This window comes from Lycorma delicatula, chromosome 5 (genome assembly GCF_047948215.1).
Source record: "Lycorma delicatula isolate Av1 chromosome 5, ASM4794821v1, whole genome shotgun sequence".
Taxonomy (NCBI): Eukaryota; Metazoa; Arthropoda; class Insecta; order Hemiptera; family Fulgoridae; genus Lycorma; species Lycorma delicatula.
Window position 1 is genome coordinate 126,540,299 of NC_134459.1, and position 25,327 is coordinate 126,565,625.

General features: G+C 27.6%; 1 protein-coding gene across 1 annotated transcript in view; it reads left to right on the forward strand.

Moving 5' to 3' along the window:
* LOC142325352 (rubber oxygenase-like) overlaps positions 1-25,327 on the forward strand; it is a 67,957-nt gene that overhangs the window by 16,148 nt on the left and 26,482 nt on the right. Inside the window, exon 2 of the mRNA XM_075367011.1 lies at positions 18,846-18,932. Within this exon, the coding sequence (XP_075223126.1) occupies positions 18,846-18,932 (87 nt within the window). The remainder of the gene's footprint in view (positions 1-18,845; positions 18,933-25,327) is intronic.

The window sequence follows — 25,327 nt, forward strand, 5'->3', positions numbered from 1 at the left end:
CAGTTCAGCGCCATGGGCGTTATTTAGAAGCTGTTGGTGATCATTTCGAACACATACCATAACCATTTCTCAGTGCGAAAAATTGTCACATCAAGTCAAATTTGTCACGACATATGGACTAGCAAACAGTGAGTAAATTTTTTTGGACCCCTCTGTATATGTTTCATGTATAAAGAAATATTTTCGTATGTTATCTTAAAAAAAAACAAAACAACTGCAATAATTTTTATATATATTTTTAGTGTGCATTATGTTTTGAATTCAAAAAATGAAAAAGTGATTCAATAAAATACAATCTTGGTAAAGATCTGAAATGTGTTAAAAGGTAATATAAACAATTATTATTCATTGTATAACATAATTAACAGGATGTCTTTGCTGAATATATGTTACGACCTAACATTTACTAACATTATTATCCAAACGGGTTGAACACCGACCATACAATGAATGTAAACAAACCATCCTCTAATAAAAAGCGATAATTTACCGAATGCGTCTTCCTAAATGTTCTAACACAGTCTTTATACGTTTTCTTCGCCTTAAGCTATTGACAGTATCTGGCAAATAATTTATGAAAAAAAAAGTAATGTCCCGAGTCGAACTGAACCCGAAAAATTTACGCAAGAAGATCTAATACAATATTTTTTAGTGAAATATATTTCTTACGATTTAAATGGTAGTTGTACATTATTGTTTTTAAGATTATTGAAAAAACAAATAACGAAAACATATATTATTATGACTTTTAGAAGTCCATGCAGACACAATAAACTCTAATCAAAACTCTAAATAAACTCACAGTATAAAACAGGGAGTAATTTATCAAAAAATTTCATAATAGTCATTACAATCAATTCTTTGAACATAATGCCACATTAGGATTCACTTATTTCATATCGAACATCGTAGTATACGATTTTATAAAATCTATATAACTTAAAGACTATTAAAAATGGATTTAAAATAAAAACCGCTCTATACTTGTCAGTCAACAAGGCATTAATTACAGGTTTCAAAAATTGGACTGACACGGAATTTTTTCCACTTAACAAGAAAGTGAACGTTTTTAAGGATAGATTAAATATAAATTTGAATAACTATATCAAAAATTGAGAACAATCCTTAATGTTATTATGGAGGTATTCTATCAGCTCCAGAAGAACAGGAGTCTTCATTCGCTTTATATCATCTATTATTTCGTTGGTCGAGAAAGAGTGCTGAAATTTGAACAGAGAGGTCATACGGTATATATTAATATTTTCATCCGTCGATATATAAGCTAAATAATTTGATAATAAATCTGAAATAAACTTACCTGTGTAATTTTTATCTTTCCATTTATGTAATTACCTTATATATTTATTATATTAATGGACCTTAAAATTATATTAAGGAATCTATTAAAAATCTAATCTTTCCTTTAAATTAAATTAAAATTAATTTCTCAAACATGGTACCGCTGATATGTAAAATAAATAAATTAACAATTAATATAATCCACCTTACCATCACGTTGATATGTTCTCACATATCAACGTGCGAACATATAGAACAACGTGCAAAAATATCAACGTGCTGGTAAGGTGGATTATATTAATTGTTAATTATTTAAATTAAAATTAGGGACCTTAAAATTTTAGATTGGCACTATGTCGATTAATTAACGATACATATTTAGATTTCTCATATGACGTAAGATTCAATATAATGTAATATCCAATTATAAATAGCCTCTCAGACGAATTCCATGTATCTTTAATGATTAATAGTTCTTTAATGGTTCCTACGTTGAATTACGTTAAAAATGTATTGAATTGAACCTAAATTCATCATGAGCTGTTTCTGGTTTAGATAGATCCTTTTATAATTCTGTTGTTGAACTTTTATTTTAACCTGAGTAAATATCTATAATTATTATATAGCTTTTAGCTACTATTATCCTATTCCATTAGTATGTTTTTTTTTCTATTTTGTATTATTTGCTTAATTATTATATTATACATTCTTTTATTGTATAGTAATCAATCCTTAGTGTCGTGAAAGCAAACGTGGAGTTTCTTCGTTCGCTTCCGCATGTATTTGTGTTTGAATAAATAAATAAAACGCTCAGAAAAACAATTTTATTTAAAAATTTAGCTACAAATAGAATAAAATACCAATGAAATTAATAGATCCCATTAATACACCTTTAAAAAAGGTCTTTGTAGAAAGGAACTGAACCCTGGTAATTTTGTATTCGGTTTTGATAAACTATGTAGCTTTTATAAACATTTTTTTTTATCAGTAATTGTAGGCGATTTCGTATACTTTAGTATATATCTAAGCTTATTTATATTCATTTTAATTTATTGTACTTGTCCATTCTTTTACAGTTAATAACTTAATTAATCAGAAAACTAATGCTCATAATGACCTTAATAAATATTCATACTGTAAGGAGTAAATCTATTAAAAATTTTGTTTATAATGGAAAAAAATCGTTATATAAGTAAACAAATTAATTAATTTTTTTTTTAAGTAAGATTGTAAGGAATTTTTTTTTAATATACACTTCCTCTTACTAACATAACTTTTCTGCATTATCATTTAAAATTTTGTTTTTGTATCGGTTCATATTCAATTTTGTGATTTCTGATACATATTAACGATATCGTTTATTATGAAATAGGCAGTACTACAAATTTCTTATAAAATAAACCCTTTTCATTGATTTTCTTTAAAAATTTTTTTAAATCTGAGATCTTGTTAGAAAGGCATGAATACTAATGGAAATAATGTCCTAAAATGTATAAATTTATAACTCATTGTAATTTTAAAATTTATTACAATAGGTGTAAATTCAACCAGATTATTATTAGCTGCTTGTTTTACCTCTATTTTAGGAAAAAAATTTACCGTAGAAAGAAAGAAAAAATTCACGAAAATTGTAAAAAAGTAGCTTACAGATTGTGTGTAATTGATCACAGACTTAAAAAAATTATTTGTAATTGTTTATTTTCGTATGTAAAACCCCCACAAGTTGGAAGGTTACAAAACTCAAGTATTATGTTGTAAATAGCTGGAGAGTGTAGCAAAGTGGTGAAAGAGTAGCAGGCTGGCCTCGTAAGCCAGAGAGGCTCGTGGATCCAAATCACGCTTCGTTAAGCAGGTTTTTTTTCATTCCATATATACATCATAGTAATACATAATCTTACTTATAAATGTTTTTTATTTCCCTTTATCCAATAGCATTTTTAATTCAGTAAACGGTCAATTAATTTTTTAATTTACAATTTTAGGATAAATGTTAAATAAACTATGAATACTAATAGGAATGCAACGAGGTAATTTTTGAAATAATTCATCTGTAATACATACATTGTGTATAAACGTATATCATTGTATATTCCAGACGTAACTACGGTAAATATTTTTAATTGCAGTAATAAATTATTTTTACTGATACAGTAATATGATACATCATTTTATTATTTAAAAATTGGGAAGGACTACCTACCTCTACCTATCCACATGTTGGAGAATTTTGAAAGAGATAACTAGCGAGCTGGTTCATGAACTTTAAAATACAAATTTCTTAATACAAATTTTATTTTGATATAATTCCATATTAAAGAACAAATACCCTCATTGATCTTTTTTTATAATCTTTTTTATAGTGCAATTAATATAAATACTGCTGAGATACTTAAAATAATACGTGCAGATATTTATGAAATAATATTATAAGTTCTTTGATATTTTATTTATTTAACTTATTTTTGGAAAATACAAAATTACGTAAAAGATTAACGCATTAAAGTAAAATAATTATTTCACCTTATTTGTCAGCAGATTGTGGTTTCGATCGAAAGATCTCTGGGTTATGGGCCCAGCACGTTTCCACTACGCCATTCTGTTTCGCATGATGGCGTGTTCTAATTTAGTTATTTTCGTTTAATTTTTGTTTACTGTGTTTATTATTAATATTTATCCTATTATTGTTATTATAATTATTATACTAATCAATTTTTACTTAGATACATGTTGAAATCTGAATTAAAATATTGCACCTGCTAGGTAACTTAACAGGATGATCTGTGGTTATCTATTTTATTTTAATACCTAAATTCTCCAGGTGTGATTAAATTGTTATAAATTGAAATAAATTAATATTAATTTATAATATCTGGATCATTTTTCACTAATCAGAAAATAGGACGCCCAAGTATATTTATCTACATTTTTTTTTTATGAATATTATAAATTTCTGTATTTATCATCATAATTTATTTTTTATTTAATTTGTGTAAACAACATTTTTTAAATATTTAAGGAGGTCTAGTTTTTTCCCTCTAAACTGTCAATCAGTTCCTAAGTTTGTTTCTGATACCCCGTGCCTCTTGTTTACATTTTTTTTAGGGATTGTAACAATTTTCATTAGATTATTACTACATTAATTTTTTTCTGTTCATCTCTATGAAGGTCATAAAAATAAAAACGGTTGCGTTGCTTCTCAAATCTTCGTTCAGTAAAGTAATGATTTTTACCTATGGCTTAAATATATATATATATATATATATATATACTAGCAGACCCGGCAATTCTTCGCTATTGTTAAATTTGAGTATATATACAGATTAAATTAACACAACTGAAAGATTTATAAAACATAACAAAATGAACATTATGGAACTTAACCTTCCCCTTTTCTTTTTTTCCCCCGTCCAGTTTCCCCTTTCCCTATTTTCAATTTTCACTTTTACTACTTCCCTTTCCCTATTTCCCCATTTTCCTCCGCCTTTCCCTACCTTCCACCATTTATCTTTTCCTTGTTTCTCATTTCCCCTTTCCTTCGTTCTCCTTTCCCGTTTTTCCATTTTTACCTTCTTCCCTTTTACCTTTTTCGATTTCCCCGCGCGTAAATCGGTTCAGTAGTTTTTTGGTCTGTAGTGGACGCACATATCGGAAACACTGAAATGGAATCGTAAAATATTTAGTATAGCGTGTGCTGCTTTTACGTCCAACAGATAGCGCTGTTTTTTAAAAAAAGCATGTTTTTACCTGTCACAGGTATGACATCTTAGGTATATAGGGTAAGTATATAAAAACACGCGCGTATTCGAATGCAACGTTGTGTCAAAATTTCAAAGCAATCGGTGAAGAACTTTCAGATATTTTAGATTTTGAACAAACGAATATTTACAATTTTATTTATATAGATAAATAAAATAGTAAATAGTTTAATAGTAATAGTTTGTATCACTATTTATTTATATGTGTAAAAATAGTCATACATTTTACATTACTGTTAAATCTTCTGTTGACTTACTTTTCTACAAATGATGCTGTATCTAATTTTTTTTTTCTTACACTGAAGCGGAAGAAGGTTGACTGACGTTTATGTTGCTTTGTGACATTCAGTGCTACTTCACTTGTTTCGTTGGTAACTGTTGTAAGTACAGGCCTTTGCATGGTAATCTTCTAATGTCGCTATTTATTTATTTCAAAGATATCTAAAACAAGTTATATTGTAAGAATTGAATGTTAGATGCATTTCTGAACATGAAGTGCTTTTTGTTTTTTTTTTCATTTATTAAATGCCACAACCTTTTAGGTATAGAGCTCGCCGACGTGTGTTTGATTGTATTATTCTACTTTAGTTTTGTCAAAATGTTTGAAACTTAATAACGAGCTTCATAATAGCGGTAAAAATTTTTATTTTACTTCCCCATCACTTTTTTTGTAATCCTATTCAATTTCAGTTAATTAATAACAAATTTATTCAAAAAAGCTAAAAGATATTTATATAAATACTTTTTTGATTGTTTTTAAATTAATGCCCATATGAAATGGACATTATATTTTATTTAATGTCCGTATGAAATGGAATAAAAAAGTCCCTTTAACTGGATATTAACCTTTTCTTATTATTCTTGCCCGTCTTTACAGCTTTTGGGCCAGCGGTTTTCCAGTTATAGACCATTTATTTTTAAAGAAATCGTTATATCCCAATCAAGAATGGTTATTTTTTAAATTAGAAGACGAAATTTCTTTTATATATATATATATATATATATATATATAATGAATGGGAAAAGGAATTCACATTTATAAATAAAAATTTGATTAAATTCTTCATTATTATCAATATAATATTGAATGGAATTGTGACACTTACAAAACGGACGTCATTATTTTAATTTAACTTATGAGTAATATTTACAAGATTTTTATCTTATGACAATCAATTGTTATGTCTTTAATTTTATCTTGTGAATTTTATACTTTTTATATATTTTAATTCTAAATTATTATAAATTCCTCCTGAAGATGGCAGAATACCCGAAAACGTTTGAGGAAATGAAGTAATATATTAGTAAGCTGTTTTTAATATTATATTTATAATAATTATATTTTACCAAATGCCACGTTTGAAAAATTTAATTACTTCATATCTGAGCGTACGATTTACAATAAATTGTTAAAAAAAAAATTGTAAGCCATCATGAGCAGGAGCGCAAAGTAGTTGCAAATACTACGTTTTTGCAAATACTACCTTTTTTATAATTTTCATGTAGCATTAGAGAAAAAATTATTTATAAATACTGTTATTTAAAGGCGAATTATTTAGTTTTTAATCTTACTGGATAAAATATAACGCGCTAAATGTGGTTTTTACCAATTAAAATAAAATAAATTGTTAAATTTGTTAGTAAAGACATGTTATCTCTTTACCTTTACTGCTCATTTCATTTAAACTTTCGATAAAGGCTGGATATATCTATATTTCTGATGGTTTCTTTTTTTGAGTGTTGTCAAAATCCTAGCCAAAACTACGTTTCCGTAACAACATTATTATCGTTTTACGAGATACAACGTAAATAAAATTACATCAAAGAAATTTATTTACGTTTAAATTAATATTGTAACCTACTTAACTAAGTTTATTAAAAAAAAATATAAGATTAATAAAATTTAAATTTTCGAGTAAAATAACCACAAGTAGAGACGAAAGAGATTATTGTTCCTTGAAAGATCTGGAATAAAAAACACAGAAACAAAAATAACGATTTTTTTTTTTTAATATATTACTTGTTAATTGTTTGATTTTTGTTAATATGATAAGATTTGTCAGTCCTCTCAGATCGCTTTTGAAGCAGAAAATAAGTCATCAAGATCGAATTGCTCACGTTCATGATAGTTTTCTAGATTCTTTTTTGTAACTTTCGTGAAATTTGCAAACTGTATTGTAAAAAAATCCAAAGATTGGGTTCAGCAATTTTATTCATTGTTAGTGAAGTACATTATCATTATTGCATCAAGCTATTTGCTTTCAATGTTTAATTTACTTTGTACAAGGCAGAGAAAGTTGTACAGCAGGTGTGTTGCAATAATATTTACAAGCCGCTGTCATTGTACTGCAACGACTTTACTTTGCAAAGGAATTTGACATTTATTTCCGAAACTATTGAATGTATTATATTAAATTTTATAAAGGAATAGTTTTATGTATCGCTTATTTTAAATATTCTGAATATAAAAAAGAAAGTTATTGTTCTGTAATTTTAGCAACTGTAAGGTAGTAACGAGAGGGTAGAGAAATCTTTGCGCAAATTCCTAACTACGCAGTTAGGTTTTTCTTTATGTAACTATGAATGTAATTTTTGTTCATCTGTTTTATTTAACAAATAAGTTAAAATAGTTTCCCTCCTAAATAAAAGATTAAAGGTCAAGCATCTCAGTGGTCGGTGAACAAGTATTAAAAGAAAAAAAATTAAACACTCTTCAAAATATTTATTTTATACGTTTCCTGCATTAAGTGGTCATCCTTGGTTTATCGTAAATGTTGCCTCTCAATAGGTGGCCATTTAAAATAAAATAGAGGAGATAATATTAGCTATAAAATGAGCTCAGAATAGGCCTACATTGCATGTTTATGTAAGCTAATTCATGGCAGTATACTGTAACTAATGGAAGAATATTATAGGTTTATTATTTCAATATTTATGTGCATTTAAAATTTTATAATGTGTAACTAACTTATATTTATTTATTATTATTTTTTTAATAATGAGTAGGAATTTTGCTTTTCTAAAAAAAAATTATTGAAATTCTTATACCAAGTTTCAAAATATTTTTTTTGTTCTACATAGTTTTTTTATCTAGACATATTTTTTCACTACTACAAGTAAAATGCGAGAATATAACATGATTAGTTTATTACTCACTTTTTTAACTTCGTTCAGTGTTAAGTATTCAGTGTCCTTTTGTATCAATATAATTATTATATACAACCATTTTTCTTTTGAAAACTGTATATTTCATTGAAACATCTATAGAAATATGAGATGTATATTTTTCAATTTTATTTCTTTTTTACTGACAGACGTTGCATTTTATACATATAAATAAATATAATTATTCATAAATTGCATTATCATGGAATAAACATTTATTATTTACATTTTTAAATTAAAAAAAAAATACAGACGTTTGTCTTTTAGGGCGTAAAAAAAGAGGATGGAATAAGATCTAAAAGGTTAATTTAAAACTGAAGCTGTTTCAGAAGAAATTTTAAATATTTAAGAATATGTGCTAAAATATATAGAGTGAACTAGGTTGTTTGGCCGTAACGCACCTGGTTGGTCTAATGGTGAACGCGTCTTCACAAATCAGCTGATTTGGAAGTCGAGAGTTCCAGCATTCAAGTCCTAGTAAGTTATTTTTACACGGATTTGAATACTAGATCGTGGATACCGGTGTTCTTTGGTGGTAGGGTTTTCAATTAACCACAATCTTAGGAATGGTCGATCTGAGACTGTACAAAACTACACTTCATTTACAACTCATACCATCATCATTCATCCTCTGAAGTATTATCTGAACGGTAATTAGAGGCTAAACAGGAAAAAGAAAGGTTGTTTGCCGTGCATTAAAACATCCCGGTTTATTAAATTTCATAATAAAGGAGTAAGTGGAAGATATTACTAGATGAAAACAAAGTTTAAAATATATAAAACAGATAATTGAGGATGTAATGAATACGTTTGATGCTAAAAAGATTAGCATAGAAAAAAAGAAATGAATAATAACATTAAACCAGTCATCTGGCTGATTACAAAAAAAAAGAAAGCTTTCTGTATTGTTTTTCAACTTAGCTAATTTCTTTTTTAGGTAATATATTTAGTCACACTTTCCATAAAAAACAAGAACAGGAAAATGTTGAAGTTATTTATCTGAAACTAATAGACCTTATATTGGGCGTTTATTTTAAAACGTATGTATTGTTATTATTAACGGTAGGATATGATGGAGTGATATTAAAATAGATTGAAAAATGACTATTTGAATAACAAAGACCCTAAACTAAAAAGTTATCTAAAACTTTTAACTACGATCTTTTTTCTGTACTTTTAAAATATTGGAGATATAAAGAAAATAATCGAAATTAAGAGACTCGTTATTTTAGACTGACCTACCTTTGGTAAGGTGAGGTATTAAATGAGGGTAATTTTACTGGGTTTATTCGAGAGGCTTGTAAAAAACTCGTTTCTAAAAACCTCGTCTTCTGTGTCTATAGAAGACTGTTGCAAAAGCAGGTTATTGGATTTATAGGTTTGACTAGCTGAAATTCTTTGAACCAGTTTTCAGAGCCAGTTACTAATTTCAAGTTATCAGTTAATAAACGAATAACTAAATTTATGTTTCGTGTTTATTTTTTCAAACGTTTTAAATCCAGTTTACAAAAATAACAAGCACGCGTGCACACACACACACACACACACACACACACACACACACACACACACACACACATATGTAACTGTCAACTTCGGTTTTCTAATCTTCGATTAAAAAAATTTCGTTTGATCTTTAAAAATGTTTCAATTCTACACTTTTACATTGAATGTAACAAAAAAAATCTGTATTGGATCTTGTGGTTAAGCTAATTATTAAATACTAGTAGTAACTACAAAGTGAAATAAACAGAATAACTATACGGAAGCAGTCTTACATTATCCTTCAAAATGCATAAGATTGCATCAATTGCATGTTGCAACGAAGGTCATAGTTAACAACAAAAACAATTCTGTATTGCATTATGTAGAATACAGAAATAATATGAATTATGCACTAAGGAAAATAAAATTAAATACTTTAATGTGTTGTAAAATTAATGTTTATCGAAGGTTATAAAATACGATTCATAAATAAATGGTTAGTTAATCGTTTGTCAAACTGAAATAAACACACCTATAAAGGTGTAAAAATGCCTAATAAAATTTTAAAAAAGTTTTGCTCAGTTCTGCGCAAGAAGACCAACTTTTCATTTTTTTTAAATTTTGTTTCCTTTTAAAAAAAATATCAGCTCATTCTAATCTGAAATTTTAATCTTAAAAACCTTTCATCCATAAAAATAATTACACATAAAAAATGTACTGCAATAAAAAATAAAAATTTTTACTCACCATTGTGACTCACTGTATTCGCGCGTTTGACCACTACACTTTCAACATAACCTCAAATTATTTTCGACCAGAAATTGAACGTAACTCAAGGACGACTCGGCCAATCTTCATCGGGTCCAGGAACGACATAGTCGGGCTTGGATACCCCGCCCTAAGGGTTAGAGGCAGGCAATGAAAAGATCTAACCGGTGTGCTGATCTGTCGGACTTATGGTCAGCGGATGGGGTGGCCCGTTTGAGTAGACAACCTTCTGGGCTGTGCTTTACTTTGTTATGGATCCGGCCCAGGGGGTAGGGTGGAAAAAAGAAAGAAAAAAAACAATCATCAAATTTTCACATGCACAACTTCAGATACACCGCTACAGTATATCTAAATTTCAATAAAATTGATCTAGTAGTTTGGGAAATTTTCGAGCTATAAAATGTTATACATAGGCAAAAAATGTTATATATACGAGGATATATAGATTTAAGAAAATCTCATATAAGTAAAATTTATTTTCGTGCTCCTCACACCTCAAAACGTAAAGAAAAGTTTATTTCACCCCTCTACTTACATCATGCGACCGAAAGTTATGCCGTACTTACCTTCGAGAAGTAAGAAAAGATAATAAAAATCAATTCAGAAAACATGTTTGTACTATTTTACTTGTGTATTTAGTGACCTTTCAAATTAAATTCAATACTTACGTGTTGCACAAAATTATTTACTGATTTATAAGTTTAAAAAAACCTATTTTAGCTTACCTATAAATAGATTAACGAAAGTTAAATTAAATTTTATCCAATTTGACCTGATTAATAACAAGAAATTTTCTTAGCTGTTACAAGACGGAAAACTAAACTTTTCGTTATAATTCTACCGAAATTTGTTAAAAACAAACTGTTTATTGATGGAAATGATTTTGTTACATTAAAAAAACCTAGTAAATAAATAAATCTATATTAAATTTTGATTTGTAGATAAATTCTTATATTATAAAATGAGGAGTATATTTATAAATTATTTATGAATAATCTTTTAATTACCAAGAAGTATGTTCCGAGAAGATCGTTTCAGAATTACAAATCAGTTCCTTCTAAACTGAAATCATTCTGAATTTTAGTGATGCATAAGTAAATTGTAAAACAGTTATAATTTTTTCGACACCAGAATAGAGTAATCACTGAATCATGTTTACAATTTATTTTGCAAAAAATTAACAAAATACTGCAGGGTTTTTTATCATAAAACAACTAGTATTGATCTAAATTCTACTTGTCGATCTTTATCCGTTATCCGTTATATTACCTAACCTGAATGTTAATTATATCTACTAAATTCTTTCTTTTTAAAAGTATTACTTGTTTTTAAAACTGTAAAGTAGGTTGTTTTACGTAATGAAAATATATAATTATGGATTTCTCATTACCTTAAGTAGGTTTGACTTTAATTGTTTTGATTTAATTTTTAATAAATGGCCATTTTTATGTTTTGATAATTCGTTTTTTTTTTATTTTATTCATTCTGCATATTTTCTATGAATTGTTTAATAAAAAAAAAGAATTAATAGAACTATCATTTCCTCATTATTGAGGACAACTACTCAGGTCTTCAAAGGTCACGTATAAGTTTAACACGTGATCAACAGATTTTGAGAAGAATAAAAAACTAGTAAAAAGTTATGTTAGATGCAACGTTACAAGTAAATATCTACGTGTATTAGGTTAGCCAAATTGTTCATGTTACGTTTTTATCTTCCAATTAAACAGGTAGATTTAAAGAACAATTTTTTGATACTGATTAAATAGCAGAAATAAGGAAAGAATTACTAATTAATTATAATTAATGAATACTAATTAATTACTAATAATAAATACTAATTTAATACTCATTAATGAATGAACACTAATTAATCAAATTATTCTATTGAAATTGTCATACGCAGTTCTATTACCTAAAAATTTACGTAAATGTGAAAAGCAAGAATATCGTCCTAATTCTGTGACACGCTGTCGATAAATTTATGATTTTTTTTAAAAATCATCCAACGACAAAAACGACCTCTTTACTTATTTTATTGTTATTTATTTAATTATTAATCGCAGATATATACTCAATCACTAAGATTTTTTATGGTTATAATTATGAAGTATTAGAAAAATATTACACTGATGAAAATTGAAAGTCGATTTCTTGATCCCAGGATGAATTGAATAAACAATCATCGTGATCTCGTCGTGATTTTGCCTGCCGTGTTTTTTTTTTTACCGTTAGTGTACAAGAGTTAGTATGGATTCGATTTTATTTTTTCATCCTCACACCTCAGGACTGAAGGAAGTAGCATATACTTCCTTCAGTCCTGAGGTGTGAGGAACAACCTCACACTCATTAAAACTATAAACGATTGAAAAGAAGGATACAACTATGGTTGTATCCTTCTTTTCAATCGTTTTCGACCCCTTCGAACAAAATTAATAAAATCAACTGTCTCTTGCCAAATTTAAATGCATAAATTTTTGTACCATCGTCTCATCTTTCTGCCAACGTATTTTATTTTATTTATTGTTAATTTTGTAATAAAAATTTATTTTATAAAAATAAAAGAAGACTAGATTTTCTAAAAAAAAATTATAATTTTTTTGTTTTGTTGTGGTACGGATGATTTTAAAGTACAAGAAGCAAAATCTACTTCTCTCTAATTTTTATATTTACTTTATGTTCATGTCGAGATCAATGACTCACAAATTTACTAAAAAAAACATAATAAATAGGTTTAAAACCTCACATAAAAAAGAACTTAAGAAAACATTTTAATTTAAATGATTATTTCTGAAATGTATAATAGACATTATTTTGCAAATTATCGCTGTTTCTTATGTTTGTTTAAAAAAACAGAAAGAAAACTATTAAGTTTTTTACGCTTAGAAGTTGCAATATAAATGGAAATAAGAGCGTTGACATTTCCAGTAATTATTTACACATTATTTTGTTCTGTTGTAATGAAGTTATTGTTACTTTGTACTCGGTAATTATTTAACGGTAAGTGACCTCTACCAAATGAACGTGACTAGCGCAAATGATGATTTTAAATCTTAAAATAAACTGAGATGTAATTAGAAATTTTAAAAAAACTTACCGTTACATGAAAACACTATTTTAAAATTACCCTTTACGAAAAAACTTAATTACAAAGTATTCAGGAAATATACCCGTACCTTTTTCAGCCACACAATTTTTAATTAATAACCGAAAATGATATTCATATTGAATTACATTCAAATAGTACTTCCATATATACCAGTAAATACATCCCGTTACACACTTGTCAGTGACATGAATAACTTGATGGTGACTAAAGATTTATTAATCTTTAATATCTCACGTTTACATTCAATTTTTTCTTATATATCTTTATTTAACCAAATTAATGGTTTTTATTATTCTCATTTTTCTTGAATTTCTTAAAAAGGTTCTTTCCAAATGTTTATTATAACATATATTTGTCATAGTTAAGGTTTGAAAAAATAAATTACTTTGAAATTATTTTAGCATTTTTATGTACTGGAAATTTTTATTTATTTAAAATTCATAATGCATTAGTTTGTATGATTTTCAAAATATTCAAATTCCTAATAAAATAATCATCCATTGGGAGAAATTATAATATGACAAGCTTTATGCCAAATTTCTTTTGATGTGAAACAAAATTAACTGCAAGGTTTTCCTTTTTGACAGAGGTTCATACTGAATACCTAAAATCTACTAAATCTATTCTAAAGATGAAAACAACATTTTTACTTCTTTGTAGAAAGTAAAGGAAGTATTGTGATCACGAAAAATTTCGGTTTTCAGATTTCAACGGAAAGATCCATTTTGATCATCCCTGAATCCATTTTCACTAGTTTCGGCGTGACGTCTGTACGTACGTATGTATCTCGCAAAACTCAAAGATTAGCCGTAGGACGCTGAAATTTTGGATTTAGGACTGTTGTAACATCTAGTTGTGCACCTCCCCTTTTGATTGCAATCGACTGAATCAAAAGTGTCCAAAAAAGCTCAAAATCCAAACAAATTTGAATTTTGGACTTTTTCTTAACTGCAGTAATAAGCCCTCATTGAGAGCTTTTCAACGATAGTGGTATTTATTTTGGTTCCAGATTTATAGCCAAATGAAATTTTAATTAATGAAATATTTCATTAATAAGACTATGAATACTAATGAATATTTCATTAAGGTTTGAATAAGACTTCATCTCCTTTTTCTATTTTTTAACTTGTTTTTTAATTTAAATATATTGATTTATTAATAATTATTAACCTCAGATTATAAAAGAGTTTTATGATAAATAATAATTCAATAATAACAATAAAAAAATTTATGGAAAAATATCAAAAGTTATTAATGAAATAAAATTTTATGAACTTTTCATTTAAAAAAAAGTTGAATATGTAAATTAATATGCGTACAAGGAAGTGATGTGGTGTCCATATCAGATTTTTTCCATCTGCTGTGGTAAAAATAATTATTTTTCTACCATAATACTATTTAAATGTATTCATTTAAATAAAGCATCTGTTAAAATTAAAATAATAATAATAATTGGTTAAAATGAATAGAAAATATCATTTTCCCATATCCAATTTAATTCAAAATTAATAAACTAAAATCCTAATTTAGAAAAAATAAACTGTTAAAAATGAATCACCAAATTAAACGTACATGGAAAGTGTCCCATCAATAACCAATCAAATGTATAAATCACAGATGACCCTGCCCAAGGTCACCTACAACATGTATTCAAGTCTGGAATGGAATGGAATGCAAAGTTGGCGGGAGTTTATTTCTCCCTAATTATCGCAGAACCTGGACAGAGTCCCTTGCTGCTGGATGATTCTAATCGGGCTTGTTTTTAAAAAGGGTTATTTTAAATGGCGGGTCTAATTTTTTAAGTTTTGTTTATTATTTAGTGATTTTAAGACGGGTTTAGTTGCATTCCAATCCGTTGTTGAACCAGCGTTATCGAACCCATTTGTATGGGTCGACCGCGGAAGGCTAGGCTTATGAAGCCTGTCCTCCCGACATAATTCCCCTTCAGACCGTCTACTGAAGTCCTTTCGGTGCTAACGCTTCATAGGCTAGCAGGAATACGCCACAACGGGGCACTAACTATAAGGAGGGAGCAATGCGACCCCTACTCCGGAGGAGTCGCAATTGCTGGTTTATTTTACTCGACTTAAGTTTTTAAAAAAGGAGAGGTTGTGTAGAAGCTCTTCATCCGCTTCTGCTATGGCTGCCCTTCAGGACGCATCTCTGCTGGGCTCTGTTCCGGACTCCAGTTCGTGATGTTGAGACGAGTAGTGTGGGTCTTCCTTCTTCTTTATCTTCTTCTTCTCCCTCTTCTTCTTCCGAAGACCTCTTCATTCTTCTTTGGCCTGCACTTTCCAAGAATTGGTATTCAAGTCTAGTTTATTGAAGTGCAACAAAGGCCACCATCAAAAGAGCCACCAATTTGAAGCATGGATGAGCTGGGCAGTACAGATCCCACTCAGTTTTGAAAGAGCAACCTTACTAGCTAACCTTAGCAATTAAGGCCACTACTATTCTTATGACCCAAACCTCAGTCAGCTGAACATTTTGACATTATTTTCATGTCACTGGAGCTAACAGCATTCTGAGGCTCCAAAAACATCAGTCAGCTTTTTATGTGGATTAACAACACCTAAGCCCGCTAAGCATGAGCTTCCCTTTGCAGGACAGGACTTTGGATATTTGATAACTTATTCAACACTAAATTTTATAAAAATTTGTTGAATTAAAAAAGAATATTAAAACGGTTTTTAATATTATTTTGCAATATACGTTTTTTTTCTTTTCTTTAGCCGTGCAGGTGCTTTGGTGTTTTTTAGATGATTAATTCAATACATAATCTTAAAAGTTTTAGGTTGGAGTATGGTATGGAATATTGTAGAGTAAAAAGGTACACTAAGGTATACTGACTCGACAATCTCTGAGTGTAGGATTTGCTTTATGTCTAGTTCACAGAATTTTTTTAATGTTATTTTAAACGGTGATAAAAAGAAACATTTTCCTTGAAGTAATATTAAGATATTTTCTGTTGTATAAAAGGAATTTTTAAGATCAAGTAAGGAAAATTTATTAATTGATAGAGTAAGGGAAAAATAATGTTTTATGGTAATTTAGAACTTTGCTATAATGATGGTAATGAAAATTGCAAGAGGAAGATAATTTGGTTATAGTTTAAACATAGCATTATTTCATCATTAACTCATTTTTGTGATATGCTTATTTTAGTCTTTATTTTTAAACATTATTGCCCTACTGCCTCATCTAGATCTGCAAGTATCCAGTTTTCTTAAACCTCTTTTTAAAATATTTTAGTACCTTCTTGTTAAGATCTAGTGTTTTAATTTAGATCTAATTGTTTTATCGAAGATACAGATTTCCTAGGTTGTAATTCTTTATAGAAGGTGGTGTATTTCCATTTATAGTTCACATTCACCTTTTTCTTAAAAGTGAAACTATTCTAATATTTGAATTTTTATTGTTTATTAAAAAACATACGATCATATGAACCTAGAGAATGAGTAAGGCACTAATATTCTACTGATAAAAACTCGAAAAATGAAAGATATAATACGCAAGACCAAAAAAAAAGAATGCTTGATTCATAGTAGGATGTACATCATAGTACACACAAACATATATATATCACTGATGTCACCAGTATTATGAAAACGTTTTCATCATTCATTTATAAAACTAATTAATATTCAAGTATTGTTCACCTACCATCCTTTCATGTTAGTTGAGTTTAGTTTTTATACATTTTTATGTACCTTCTTGACAATCTCATGACATCTAACTACATGTTATATCTTTGTAGTTGATTTGTATAACATAAAAACAAAGCTGAAATGAATATTAAATATTTAACATACAGTAAATGAAATTTCTATAAAATATGAGATTTTATCTCAACTTTATTATTTTATTTATTACATATATGTACCTTGTTCTTTTGATAGATATAATTTTATCTATTAAAATCTTGATTTTAAAAGTGCAGATCATTTACATTTTGTAGGATTATTCAATATTAACATACAAAGATAAATATTTTATTATGAAAAGAACATATAATATTTTTTTCTGTCCTTGTATAAAGTCCAAGTTGTACAAGAATGCGGTAGCTAGTTGTGTTTCCACTTGCCAAGTTTTCTCATTTGATCAAAGAACAAAGAATAGTTGTATAATTATTACAAGTGAGTTTTTTAATTTTTAAAAACAGATAATTTCATGTTTTAATAATTATTGAATGAGATCTGTTAATAAAACCATAATTTAGTATACTGTTGCTTATCAATGATTTGCTCTCAAATCAGGTATTCTTGATTATGTACGTAAATGTAAAATGAAAAAATAAATCGGTTATGTTTATTACTGTTTGATACAGTTGCAATTTTACAATATTATTCACTTGGTAGAATATTTTTAGCAAAAAAAATTCCAGTTTTTACCAAAATGGAAGCATCCATCACTTTTTAACATCGGTTTGTAAATTTTAATTTTAAAGAATTATTTTTTAACATTTTAATTCATATTTAAAATTTAAAAAAAATAAATTTAATTTAATTAAAGCGTATGAAGAAAGGAACAGTACATTTAATTATGCTCTGTAGTGTTGGAACTTGATAATAAACAAATTATTATTCTGATTGACATGTAATAATATTATACTGATCACATCACATATAGTAGGTGTGCTACTTCAATGGCAATAACTGTCCTAGCATTGTCGGGATACATCAAGGAAAACCATGGTAAAACTTGATCAAAAAGTACACAATTTAATAAAGTGTAATAAAATTTAAAAAAATAGAGATTGTTAAAATCTGTATTAATAATTTAAAATAAAAATACTCTAAATAATAGCAAATTATATGTGTGAAAATAATTTTCTTCCACATGCTAGCTCCATTATAAAGGTTGATAGCTGTGATAGTTGTCTTCACTTGTCACATATAGACTGTAAACAACTGACTAGAACTGCATCCAAACAATTCCAAACAATTTTTAACTGATTTAAGTAAATCAGTTAAAAATTACATAAGCATTTCAACATATAAGAATGTAGATATAGTTTAAAGTACATAAGTCTTTAATATTTTCAAGACTACCTCAATACAGAATTAGTTAAGCTTTTGTATGCTTCATTATACGAGAATTTTTTTCTTATCTTTGTTAATTTTCATACTCACTCTTTTTTAAGGGCATAATTAATTCCTCTAAGACTGTGAGCCACTCCTCCTTACTCTCCAGTGGACTATATAATTTAATCTGCTTATGTTGTGAACTTAATATAACAGTAATTAATTAATTTCTTGTTACAGGTACAACTGAAGGCATACACAAAGAAAATAACAATGAAGAATATCCAAATAAATTGTTAGAGAAAAGTGATAATAGCAGAATCAAATGTAAGTTTTATCTTGATTAATAAAATTAGTTATAAAAAAAAAGAAGTTAATTCTTTATCAATAAAGTGCTGCATATTTGTAAATATGTTTATCACTTCTAAACGTAAAATAATTATCAATTGTTCCAATATAATATATTTATGATTTTGCTGCTCTACAGTTCCAGATTATGGAATTACCAAAAACTGAAGTAAACGTATGTCTACAATCTCAACATGATTGTAGACTTACGTTTAAGCTCTGATTGTAGACAGAAGTTGTGAATTAAAAACCTAAAGGTAAAGCTTCTTGTACGATTTTTTAACAAATGAAGTTAAACATAACTCAATCGGTTTGAGTTCATTAATTACTCTAAGAATAAGCATTAGATGATATTTTATGGAATAACCAAATTTATTTTGTTGGTAACAAGATCAAACCATACTGTTTCTTTTTGAAGCATGTTAATCACCCCCTTAACATGGTATCATTGTTAAATATTTATTATGCTTACGTATAAGTTAATCCCGATCTTAGAGGTTTTTAAAAAACTGAAAAAAATCTTCTGTTTACAAAAAGTGCTGGCCTCCGTGGCGCCAGTGGTAGCATCTCGGCCTTTCATCCGGAGGTCCCGGGTTCAAATCCCATTTAGACATGGCATTTTCACACACTATAAAACTGTCATTTCATCCCATCCTCTGAATATATACATATACAATAAATTTATATAAATTGTATATAAATATACATGTACAATACAATAACATCGGCTAATGTTAAAAAATGCCAACATTTACAAATGCGTTACGTTAGCTATAAAAAAATCCGTTTATTCCGAAAGCACCAATTTCAAATTTAATAACACAATTATTTTCGCTTTATACAGCGTGGAGAAAGACGTATATTATGTTATGAGCTTGGTCTTTTTTTATTTAATTAATTAATTATCTAATAATTTAAAATATTTTCAGTCAATTTATTTAAAACTAAATTAAAACGTTTCCTTTTACAGAAATAATATTACTCTGCTGTTAGCCACTAATTAAATAAACCCAAATATTTAGCAATTAACGATTTTAAAATTATTTTTGTATCAGTTTTATTTATTATATTTCCAAAGTTATCACTTCAATAATATAAAATGATTATTTTTACGTAATTATATTGACTACAATCATTTTTCTCTTATTTTATATTTTTTTACATTTAAAAAACTAACCTAATCAAGTTCTTCGCAGGATTTAACTTGATCCTTCCAAGCAAATGCAGAAACAATTATTTTTTTTTGTTATTCACGGATTAGTAATTCCTAGGCAATGTATAAGATGAATAATTATTAACTGAATAAAGTATTAATTTATGGAAGAGAGTAATCTGAATTTACATACGATTTTATAGAAAATCATTTTTAAATAATGAATCGGAAAATTGACCTTTCAAAAATAATTAAATCCAAATTAGAAACAAAATAATAAATGAAATAAAAGCTGCATTTTTTTATGACGCAGATCAAACGTTAAAAAAAAGATTGAAAAATGTAAGTGTTCCTGGGTAAAAAAATCCTTCATTCAATTGATCGAGAATGACCGGGTAAACGGGTTGTTATTTGATGATGCATTTACCGACGATAAAACCACAACAATTGTGAACATTTTTTTCGCATTTCTTTCAATCCATTTAACTAATCTCATTCATTATTAAACTATACAAAAAAAATTCTGCTAACATTTCGATAAGGCTGTTAAAATTCGTAGAAAAATTAATATTAAGTTCAAGTTGAAAATTAAAATTGTTGTTTGAAATATAAAAATAGAAAAGGAGTTCTTAAATTTAACAACAATTAAGTTTCTTTTCTCATGGAAAAGCTTATATTGATAAAATAATATACGATTATTATTTTAATAAATTTAAAAAATAATAACGAAAATATTTTATTTATCTTCTTTTTTTTAGTTAATTATTTTTTTTAAATTTCTATTTAACCGATTAATCTAAATTAGAATCCCGAATTTGTTAAAAATATTTTGTGACAAGAAAGGAAAATTTTTGAAATGCTTAACGTAATACTTTATTAAAAAATCACATAAATTTTTAGGCAAGAAACTTGCTGCCCTCCTGGGAAAAGTATGAACAAGTGATTCTTTTTTTCATTTTTCTCCTTTATGTTGGTTTTACGTATAGTGATTTAGGAAAAAGGAAGCTCTTAATAGTCTTCGTTAAAATGATCCTTTGTTTTTCGCTTGAATCTTTAAATATAATTTATCATTTTCAATTCAAAATACAATCTTTAAAAAAATGAGCCGATATACATTTCGCTATAGTTTAATTATTAAAATAATAATAAATGATTGTGCCAGATAGCATCACGGGGATAAGACGTGATCATATGGGAGACAAATCTCTTTTCTTCTTTGTAATTGTTAGTATATTCCAGTTTAAAATTAAGTCCTAATGTAAAAACGTTAAAAACAAATTATTTTGTAAGTGAGATATTTCCTTGAAAAAAGAAAACAATTTAAGTATGAAATAGTCTATTAGATTTGTTTTCAGTTTTGTTCGAACATTGTAATAGCTGTCCAGAAAAAAAACTATTAAGTTAAAAACCTTTTATTTCTCTGTCTATCCTGTCATTTTTTATTTTTTATTTGAATTCTTTCATTTTATTTGAGTTAAGGAAAACTTTGAGAGTGGCGAAAGTACTCTAGGAAAACTACCTAGAGTAAATACTCTTAAGAAATAAAAATGTAAGTTAAGATTCACTGATAATTTTATTTTTCTGACAGAGGCTAAAAATGAGTAAGTGGAAATACTGATTGCCAAAAATTTCTAAGAGAAATTTAGTTTGAAGATATAAGACTAAAGTATGAGAGAAAGGAGGAAAACTAGATATTAAGATACGGGACTGTATCTTAATATCTTGTGACCGTGTCACAACCTGTCGGTCAAGCTGTCGACTCCATGCATTCACTGAGCAATGATGAGCTAACCCTTCCACCGTCTCGTCATCTTCAACCCAAACAGCCCCCGCCCAACTCTTCAGACCAGTCAACTGTTTAGCTAGATGAGTGCATAGGATAAGCAAAAAAAAAAATGAAGTATTAATTTATTATATTAAAAAAAAAAAAAAAAAAATTATGTCTATTTTGTAGTATTACACTTTCGCAATTCTTCAACTTTTTACAAATTTTGAAATTTGCGATTCGAGAAAAATCCTGACGTAATGAAAAAAATTAAGGTTATTTTCGGATTCAGCACTAAAAAACATGTAGGAATCAACAATTATCAAAAGTTAAAAAACATTCTACAACCAAACTTTTGCAGGCTTGTGTAGTAGAGGGATATTAAGAAGATGAAGAAAGAAGAAAAAAAGAGAAAGAAAAACAATGGAAAATATAAAACAGGTAATTGAAGATGAAGGATTTGGTAAATATGTTGAAGTTATAATTGGTACTGAAAAAAGGAATGGTTAATAACATCAAACAGACGATTGACGTGATAAAAAAAATACATACAAAAAAAATGATTTTGCCTTAAATTTTGTATTGTGTGAGTAAGGATAGAAAATTGATTAATAAGGATTAAAAAATATATTCGTTAGAATAAATTTTCAAAAGATGTTTCAGACTGCAGCTCGTTACTTTAATAGGATTACTATTAATATTTATCACCAAATCAAAGCAGTGAAAAATAATTTTAAAACGAGTTTCTTTCAACAAAATTATTATAATCTTAAGTTTATATGCTTTTTTAATCCTAATAAATTTTATTTTTTTATTTTTAATAACTGTATTTATATTTATCCTGTTTTCAATTTTCATACATGACTCGTTTGTTCTGAGAGCGTCACCTCCTGCAAACGGCAAAGATAACTGTGACGGTAGGTATATCTGAGTATACGAGTATAAGTAAGCGTGTTAGGTTTGTAAAAGCGCGCGTTGCACATTCTGCTATACATCGTACCACAAAATACAATGCAGATATTCTCGTGTCAAGGACGCCATCTCTTCTGTAATGCACTTAGAAAACATTGTTAACTGTAGTTTCACTCTCGTGTGTACCCCCTCTTTTATTTATTAATCTCACACTTTCTCCAAAAAAAGTTTTTTCAAATTTAGTTAATAAAATTATTTTCTAAAACTATTTGTTTATCCTTTTTTTGTCTTTTTTTATATCACCGTATGGTTGTGTTTTTTATGTATTTAATGGGTCTGAGGCTTTAATAAGGATTAATTAGGCTAATTACTAAAGTATAATTTAAAATAATAAGGTCCTACGAATTACATAGACGCAAATTTTAGGTTTTTCAATTAAATTTATAAAGAATTCTGTAATTCCAAACAAATAAATTCTTAGAAATAGAAATCTAAATGATGAATTTTAATTTACCATTTCAAAAATCTTAAGAATTTTTGAAGAATTTTAATCATCTACTTCTTTTTTAAAAAAAAATATGGGCACAAGTGATTGGGTTAATTAATGATTTATTTATTAAAATATAATTTGAATTTATAGTTAAGAAAATAATTTATTTGGGTTAATATCTTCTCCAAGAATCAGTATGCAATGTTATACCTTCCTATAATTGTTTTTTGTCAGTAATTGATCTTTACGATGGAAAAAATTATCAATTTTAGTAAAATCGAATAACATTCCCTTTTAGATTGTGGTAAAAATTCTAAATTTTTTTCGTTGAACCTGCTTAAAAGATTTTATCTAAAGTTCTTCATTCTATTAAAAATAAACTATCATTATCATCTAAAGGTAAACTGGACAATAAATATGAAAATGTTTAAATTTATTGTGGATATATAATAAAACTAAATAAAAAATCTTTTTCCACAAATTTTAAGTTAAATCGAAAGTGGCGTCTGTGCATTACATTTTCTTCAGCGCCATATTGGAAATTACAAATAAGATAAAATACGTCACAAACAGATGCAATTGAAATAATACAGTATACTTAGTATCAAGACGATAATTTTAAAGGACGAAATTAATAGGAATATTTTAGTTAACTTTAAAATATCTCTAAAACCTAAATATATTACAAAGTTTGGTGACTTAATTTCAGAAAAATTGCTAATAAGTAAACGATATAATAAAGAAATATCCAACTGAGAATAAAAGCATCTTTGCTGTCGATGGTAACTAAATTATTTCATATTAAGAGAAAATACTGAAAGAATAATAAATAATTTCTTGCAAAAGAAGATAAAAAGGAATTATATTATTTCTGAAAGAGGGATGTCTAGACCGGAGGTAGCTAAGGCTTCATGAATATTAAACAATACTGCTAAAGTTTATCAAATGTTTATTTTAAATCTGTACTCAACAGCTGACGGTTACAAAAGCGGTACTATAACGGAAATAGAGATATTGTGTTATGAACCGATCATCATCATGTGGTTGTCTGCCATGAGTCTGGCACCTTGCAGAATGTCCGTTTCCATTTTCCTATATTACCGGTAAAACTTGTCAGATCCTGATCACTCTTATTTCCAAACAGAAATAATCTGAACAGATTATCGATAATTTTAGTTTTTTCTCGCTTCTCTTTTTTATATTTTCAACTAATCCTTCTAGTAGTGTTTTAATGAACTCTTTTCCTTCCATGTTATATCTTTATCAGATAGCGTTCCTATTTAGAAGCGTTTCCTATTCTGATTAAGCATCTATATTAATTAATTCTCTTCATTATTTCTTCATCCTTCACTTTATTTGCTCATTTTTTCTTCTCCGATCTTATATTCACGTTTTAAAAGTCTCCAGCCTATCTTTTTCCCTTTTCTTAGCGTCCATGTTTCATATTCATATAAAAACATACTCCAAATGAACAGATCATATAAACCTCTTTTTCAACTCTTAATTCCACGTAACTACATAATAACTGTCTCTTCCTATTAAATGCTTCTGCTTAGCCACTGTTTTTTTGTTTTTATTTTGTTTTCACTTTCGCAATCTTTCGTTTACATGGCATCTATGTATCTTTACTGGTTTACTTCAATTCTTTCTTCTTTTGGGTAGACGTTCATTGACTTAGGTCTCCTATTCTCACTATTCTAGTTCTCCCAATATTAAGTTTCCATTCCATATTCTATTTGGTTCCTTTTAATTCTGAAATCTTTGGTTGAATATCCTGGACTTCATCTCCTAAAAAAAATGTATAATGTGCGAACCTTGTATAATTTATTCTCCTTTCTACGAATGTAGAAAGATACCTCTCACCACTAGTTGTTAATAGCCTAATAGTAATTGTTGGTTCCCCTTCCCTTTCTGATTCCATTGTTCTTCTCTAACCATTATCTCCATTGATTTACTCGGTCTTCAGAAATTAACAGGATAAAGTATTTTCGTTTATGTAGGCCACGCCCCTTTACCAACTTCAAATCGCTTTATTCCCCAAGTAATCATCTCGA